Source organism: Buteo buteo, chromosome 17, assembly GCF_964188355.1.
Source record: "Buteo buteo chromosome 17, bButBut1.hap1.1, whole genome shotgun sequence".
NCBI lineage: Eukaryota > Metazoa > Chordata > Aves > Accipitriformes > Accipitridae > Buteo > Buteo buteo.
Window position 1 is genome coordinate 7,646,766 of NC_134187.1, and position 8,000 is coordinate 7,654,765.

Here is an 8,000-nt window from a genome sequence, read left to right on the forward strand (position 1 = left end):
AGCTGAGCTGGGCATACTTGGATCAGCCCAAACCCAGGCTGAGAGACAGAACTCACCATCTTCCTTCAGGCAAAAGGAGTAGCTAGGTAAATAAATAAATAAATGGTAACCCAAGCAGTTCTCTTCAACATGTTCACAATTATTTGTTCACAATTATTACTTCTATATCAGATTTAATCAGCAAGAAGATGAGTTGGGATTAACTTCTGTGCTTCTGTACATCCTGCAAAGCTCTTGGCAAGTCAGCAAAGTTGACTCACAGCTGAGCTGAATTTGGCCTTTTCCTGTCTCTTGGAAAGAGCACAAAAATTCCAGACAACAGCAGTACCGGATCAGTGAGGCACAGCACTTGCAAGGACACAAGGAACATTGTAGTATTGCACCAAACCAACCTGACCAAAAATCCTCTGAACTACTTTTAGCAGCACATTGGGTCTGTTCCTGCAGGCAGCCACATACCTTTCAAGGGACAGAAACAGACTGAGTCTGTGAAGGTCTTGGGTATCTGGATAAAAAGGAATCACAAGAGCACAAAAAAAACCCCAGGGGTAGTTGCTTCAAATGGTCCCCCACAGGGACTGGGATTGCTATCTTGGAAAAGAAAGCAAAAAGTTCAATCTAGACACGCACAAACACGCCAAGCACAAGCAGCCAATCTCAAATAAGACATGTAAACAGTCCTGGTGTTGGCCACCTAAATCACTGCACACCCACCTAAACACAACATAGTCCAATTTTCAGTTCTGAACACCAAGCACGCACTTTGGGAGATCAGGCCATGTTTAAATTAGCATCAACAAAAGGATCAGCAAAAGTGCCAAGTGTAAATACATAGGGGTTTTTTCCCCCCCTGCAGAGATTAAGCTTATTCTAAAAAAACCCAACTTAAATGATTATTTTAGCTTCTAAGTATCTTGGTTGAGAAAGGATACATTAAAATGCCTGCTTTTTTTTTTTTTTCCCCAAATTGACCAAACTATTTGTGTTATATAAAATCTGCTTTCACAGAGTCTTAAATCAGGGGACAATTTTTACCTGAGGACATAAACAGTTGCTTTCTTTAATTCTGCAGCATTTGTTTCCCTAACAACACACAGACATAGGAAGAATGCTGCAAGGACATTTTCCTCAAATAGACTGTGCATCTAGTGGGTACTGATAACCTGGGATACTTTGAAGTGATTAAAATTACCACCATGGATTTTTTTTTTTTTAATAATACTAATTAAATAAATTGTTCCTGGTACTGACAAAAGTCTGCATCAGCGCATCAGTTTCTGGGCCACTGCAATTAGTAGGTACTATATAAACATTGCCAATCATCACACAGACATTGGGATCCCTGGGGTCTCTTGGCTCTTGCTGACAGCTCTGATGGCTAAAACAGTGGATTTCCACATGACGTGAGCCAGATGCATATATATGGCTCTTGAGCTTGAAGTTATTGCCTACATGAGGTTTCACAGGGACCCCTCAAGAGACATCCTGGCACCCACAGCAACCCCATCCATCCCTCCCCGACAGTGCCTCCTTTCCCTAGCACCACAAATACAGACCTGCAGCTGCTATTCTGCAGCAGTAACAGCAGCACTTCTGGTCACAGCCCAGGACCACAAATACACGGAATTGGAAACACGTGTTTCTCTTTCCTGAAGCTCAGTTTGGTCCCCTCAGCTGTCAGTAAAAGTAAACTCTGAACATATTAAGAGTCAGCAAGCGCCGAGTCCTCCCTCACAGCATTATCATCACAACTGTTGGGAAATCCACAGTGTTCTCTGGAGCAGGCCTCAGGACAGGAGCACACTGACACTTGTATTTTTACTTAACGTGGTCTGTCGATGCCGAGAAAGCTGCATCCCTGCTGACAAACCAGAACTGGTCTCCAAGGCACCAAAATAGCCCCAGCTTCTGTGCTTCTTCTCCTCCTTTCCCAAAAGCTGCAGAACTGGCACTTGACACCCCCCACACACACACACATTGATTTCCTTCTCCAACACCTCTCAGCTCTCTGAGGTCTTTAGAGTGCTTCCCACTGACAGACAGACAGACATACGTGACACAAAACCAGATGCACCTTCCCCTTGTGAGAACCGCTCAGCCATGGCCGCCAGAGCCAGCCACCCCCTCCAGCTCCCCAGACCCATCCCCTGCAGCTCACTGTGCAGCCACAGCTCCAGAACATTACCAGAAGAGGCCAACAGTGTTTTTTAACTGGCTTTGATGAGGTTTTGGATTTTGTCACCATTGCAAAGGAGAGTTTCTCTACCCCAGCACAGACGTCCCCCAGTAAGCCAAACTGCAGGCTACACAGCTGTGATGGATGGGTTGGCGCATATGACCTCCAGCTGAGGAGGAAAACATCACCTGGGGCAAGGACTTCTTCAAGCAGCAGCCTGAGGTCCATCCAACCTCATCACTCAGAGCCCTTCACCAAGAGAAGGTATGGAGGTGGCCTGGGTTTGGCCCAGTCTTTAAATGAAGTCTAAAGCATGTCTGTTTGCCCCTGGGGTCAAAAGCACAAACCTCATTACTGAGTCACACCACACACTGGGAAAGAAATTGTATCTGCCTTTCTCCTGAAACCCCCCTTTCACAGCCTGCAGCTTTCAACACATGGAAATCCTGGACCCCCCTTGACACCATTGACCCATTCAGGGCTCCAAAACCAATATCAAAGTCTGACTAAAGCCATTCAGAAGCTGTTAGCATGTAGATTTTGGCGATAATTTGGTGAATGGACTTGTCAAACAAATTGCTTTTATTATGGACTGATTAAATGCAATCAGGGAGAAGTGCTTTTCCCCTCCCAGCTCCAGCTCTCATCAGCTCAAACAAACATACTGAGCCAATTAGCAGGGAGGTGGCAAAAGCAGCTTTCACTTGAAACCTGCCATTCTTGGGGAAAAGAAAAAAAAAACACAACAATCTTCGTGCTTTCAAAGCCAGGAAGAGCCTCCAGGGAGAGGTCCGGAAAGCTACCCAGGGCTCACCTGCAGGGTGTGGATGGGAGTTAGCAGTATTCATCTGGCTCGATGCCGGATCAGCTCCCTTAAGCAAAGTGCTGCTCACATCCAGTTTGTGCCAAATATAATGCAAAGAACATAAATATTAAAGCAGGCCCGGGGGGAGCAGCGCTACTGGGGCTGTTATTCCTACAGCTTTATGTCATGCAGCTGGGTTCTCCTGTGTCAGAAAAGCCATGAGCTCCCATCAAAGCTATTTCCATGCCTAGAAAACTAAGGTTTTGGCTTAGATCCCCGCAGTGGATTCTCTGGTGTCTGCAAATGGTTGAGCTCACAGCACAGCTTTTTCTGTACTGCAGCAGTAGTGAAGGGATCTGCCTCTGCTAACATGAAACTCACCACAATTGCATAGATCTGATGCCACTACTTTTCTGTCCAACATGCCTGAAATTAGCTAATGAATGGGAAACTTATTGAGGAGAATTGGAGCACAGCATCATAATCACATAAGCCCAATTCCCTGCAGGTATGCAGCTGGAAGTTAAATGGTCACCTTGGCTGGCACTGGGTAGAGCAGAATTCAACATGTGTTTGCACAAATTAGCTTCAGACACAGGAATCCTACGGCTGCAGCCAGAGACAGCACACGGGATGTGAGCAATAGCTGTTAACTAAGCTTTCAACTAAGTTTTCAACACCTGCATTTTAAGTTAGCACCGAAGACTAATTTTGGCCCTGTTTTCATTAACCTAGTCCCTCTGTGCACTGCATATGGATCGCTGCCTCCCAGAGCCTACACAGAGGAGCTATGGCATAGCTTCTTCTGGCAGGGCAAGGACATTGCTTTGTCTTGGACTCCCACCCCAAATAGAAAAGGGCTAAAACAAAGGTGACGTCTTATCAACTAGCGGGGATTTCGGAGAGTTCATTTCTGGGACTGAGATTAGGATTAAGGGTTTACAGTTAAAGCACTGAAATTCAAAAGACCAGCCTCTTACCCCACACCTCATCACAGTCTTCAAGTGTCACCTTGAACATAAGGGGTATGTGACACACCACAACAGTGGGTCCTAAACCTTCAAACAGTCCCAAGCACAAGAACTGATCACAGAATGAGATTAGATCAAGAGCCCCTACTACAAGCAGCCACACAGAAAAAGTCCAGGCCTTCTTAACAAGTGGCTGCAAAGTGCCTGATAACTCCACTCTTTCCCAAAGGACCTGCTTCCTACCCCCACAACCTCCTGCAAACATCAATGTTTTAAGAACTATTAAAGAAAACAACTTCAAAACTCTTCACATAGTTCAAATACTTCACTTAAAAGGAATTTTAATTCTTACATCTCAGATTGCACCAGTCCCCAGCAGGACATGCAGTCATCATGTTCACGTTGTGACATTTCAGCTGTTCAAAGAGGAGAGATGGAGCCACAACGTGAGACCATGTCCTCAGAGGCCTGGGAGCCAAGATGATGGAGATCCCCAGCAGCTCTCCCTGTGCTTTCCCGTGAGTGCCACCCTGGGCCTCTCCTTACTCTCTTAGGGTGCTTTCCCATGACCTATGTAAAGAAGAAATCTTCTGCAGTCAAGAGACACACACCTTGAAGACCCAGCCAGTGGGAGAGTATTGGGAGCAGAGGCACATGGGTGGGTGCGCAATTCTTGGTAACTCTTTTGGCCAGTTGCATAGCTGCAGTGTGTAAGACAGATAAGCGCTGCTTGTGATCTGCTTAGAGCTCAAGACTGGCCATCCCTAAACTGTTTCCTTCCAGGGCTGGATCTATGCGCTCTGTCTGGCCCATCACGAAAAGGCCACGACCTACTAACAGCAGCACCTCCCTGGTAGTGCTGAGTGGAACCAAGCTGAGAAGCCAGAGAAACTTTGTTGCCAAACAAGGTCTACGGGATTGAGTTTAAAAAAACATTTTTCTCCAAAGAGCATCAGCTGCTCTCTCTGGATATCACTGTCACTTGTAATCTGGAAAAGCCCTTACATCCCAATGGGCTGCGTGTGGACAGAAGTTGAACTGCTGCAGAAACCTCTCATGGGATCAGAGCAAGCCTTGTACTCCTCAGCAGCAATAGCCAATGCAAATCCATTCATCTCCTTGGGATGCAGACAATTTATGTTTTGGATGCACCACCTCTAGGTGGGATAGCATATGGTAAAGCTATAAGACTTCCCCAAAGACGTTCACCTGCTCAATTCCAGCCATGCCAGAGAAGAACCCAGAAAATGCCAAAGTATAGAAAAAGTATGTAAGTGGCCAGAAACCTTTACGGTCAAATTATGTTAAAAGGCTACACCCCTTCCATTCCTCATGCCAGCTGACAATTCATATATATGGGTAACAGTAACAAACAAGGTGCTCCATCAGGTAGGAAGAGTTATCTGGGCCACTGCTCCTTCAGAGAGGCACATGGTACAAACCCTCCAAGCATTGGAGGGAGACGAATGGGGTCTTTGCAAAATGTATTGGGGAAGCATGAAGTGTGATTTGGGAAATGCTGTACCTTTTCCTACCCCCTTTCATCTTTTGGCTACCCAGCTCCTGAACTTAGAAAACCATATTCAAGCTGCTACACACTGGGTACAGCCCTTTCCTGCAGCAAATCATGTTTCCTGTCCCGCAAGGTACAGTCAGTCCAACAAGACTGCGGACGTTTGCCAAGCCCGCTATCAGGAAACATAGCTTAGATCTGGCAGAACATTTCAACAGTTGTGGAAACACACGGGAGGTTGTGCTGTTGGGATTGCAGACCCTGCTTCAGATTACAGCCTTGCCATGGATGTACACAGGGTTTTAAGCCACCCCTCTTCTCCCAAAGTGTGACAGTACAGTTGGATGTTGCAGAAAACTTGACTTTGTTATCAGCAATCTTCTTATCCATTTTTTAAAACGACAGCATCTGACTCCCTGCCAGCATCACCAAAGCCTATCGAATTTGCTTCCATTGTTCTATTGATGTTGTGTCGACACAATGTAAAGTACCCTTGTTCTGGGACACTTTTGCACATTTTAATGCTTAGCAATTTGGCCTGGCTGGGACAAACTTTATTTGTATTTCAGAAGGACCAGTACTTTCCCTGTTGCAGCTTTAGCTCCTGTCATGCCCACTCCATGCACCCCTTCCGCATTAACATGCTTGCAAGGAGGAGCACAGAGAAAGCTCAATGCCAGGAAAGATAAAAACACACTAGAAACAGGGAAATGCCTCGGTCCTTTCCATTCAGAGGCAGACCTGCCTTGAATGGCAGCCCCCAGGACTGATCTGCCTCCAATGGAGACTGAATCACAAGCAAGTCAGCCCCCTTCAATTCACATTAAGACTTCAAGCTACTGTACATATTGTCCCCCTCTCCACCACAAGCTCCTCCTTTTTAACACAAATCTCTCACAGCACGCACATGCACTCCCGGAAAGCAAGTAGCAGCATTGTGATGTGTTGAAACCAGAGTCCAGTGAGATTCAGCTCTTGCTAACGGCACTTTTTCATCAGCAAACTGTAATTGGCAGCTCTTATCCATTACAAGAGTTTTGTAATACACACCTAAATAATATGCCAGACTAGATCTTCACATGAAGACCCAAAATTAGAACCGATATCCCAAAAGCAGTGACCCTCATTAGCCATTCCCAAGCAAACTAATCAACCTTGCCCAACTGTAAATTAAGATCTGCTATATTTTCTCTGATCCATATGCACATCCACAAAGAACAGAAGCAGAAAGGTAATTTTAAAGTGACTGATGCAGCTGTCCATAGTTATAAAACTTACACTGGACTCCATACCTTCAAAGTGCTGTGTATGTACCTGCTGTGCACAACTCAAAACAAGTGCTATGAACATTTTTAGATTCAGAAATTATTTAGATTTAGAAATGAGACACTTTTTCTCCTGGCTTAAGCAAACATAGGCTCAGAGTATAATTCATTCTGTGCATGTAACATCTCCTTTATCTCAGCTCAGGGGGCTTTTGCAACAATCAGGAGCTGTATGTTAAGAGGGGGGGAATCTAGTCCATTACAAAATACTTGGATCTTGCTATGTTAGCTTTAACTTATGTCCTAGACCTTCCCAGTCTCCTAACCTAGCTCTTTTCACTCCTCAGAGAAACAGCACAAAACCTGCTACAAACTTAGACAAGTTAACACTATTCCCTTCCTTGGTCCCAAAGTTACTCAGGCTAACTCTGCTGAAATAGTTTTGCTTGAGAAAGGCTTTTAACAAACTCAAAAGCTTCTTACGGAAGATCCTTTTTTATTTTTATCCGGCTTCTTTTAAAAAGATTAAAATTACTCCCCACATAACTATCCCAGATCTGCTCACATCCACTTTCCCTGAGCCGCTCCTGAGCACTGTAACAAGAGCTCCCATCCATAAGCAGCCACCCAGCCTATGAAAGGATCGGTGCTTCTCCCCTACCTGAGAAGTCTGCAGAAGTCTTAGCAAAGTTGCTGAAAGCTGTCAAGCACATGAGTCCTATGAGGAAGGCAGAGGTGGGAGACACATCTGGGCAGCACATCCTTAGGTATCCTCACGGCTTGTTTTCTTCCAGAGAAAAGGAAAGCGCTTGCTGCCTGAATCCAGTACTCCTCATTGCCCGGAGAACAGTGTTAGTCCCATTGCTTGGAAGGATCACAGCCAGCAGCAAGCGGGGAAGGAAAAGCACTCAGCACACACACACACACACACACACACACTCACACACATCCCTGGGAGTGAATGAATCCCGGCTGAGTGAGGCTGACGAATGAGACAGACCTACCTGAGCCTTGGCGGAGGTCCCAGGGTCCTAAAAGCCATCGCTTCCCCCAAATTTGCTGCAGACTATTAGTGTGCAGCTGTCCAGCAGCGGCACTGCAAGCTGTTAGCGGGGAGGGTCGGCGGGGGGCCGGGGGGGGGGGGGGGGGGCGCCCTGGGGGCCTGGTTTGGAGAAGCCCGGTTGCTGTTGGGTTAGATACCCAGGCATCTTGTCTCTCCCGTGCAGACAGACAGAAGGATGGACAGTATTTTCAAAGGAGGGAGCCCAAA

At 46.1% G+C, this 8,000-nt stretch overlaps 1 protein-coding gene across 4 annotated transcripts in view; it reads right to left on the reverse strand.

Annotated features, from left to right (window-relative positions):
* EVA1A (eva-1 homolog A, regulator of programmed cell death) overlaps positions 1-7,608 on the reverse strand; it is a 212,358-nt gene extending 204,750 nt beyond the window's left edge. For all 4 annotated transcript variants that reach the window (XM_075049018.1, XM_075049017.1, XM_075049016.1 and 1 more), the window contains exon 1: positions 7,392-7,608. In XM_075049018.1, coding sequence (XP_074905119.1) covers positions 7,392-7,491 — 100 coding nt within the window. In that variant the 5' untranslated portion in view covers positions 7,492-7,608. The remainder of the gene's footprint in view (positions 1-7,391) is intronic.
* Positions 7,609-8,000: the final 392 nt, after the last annotated feature.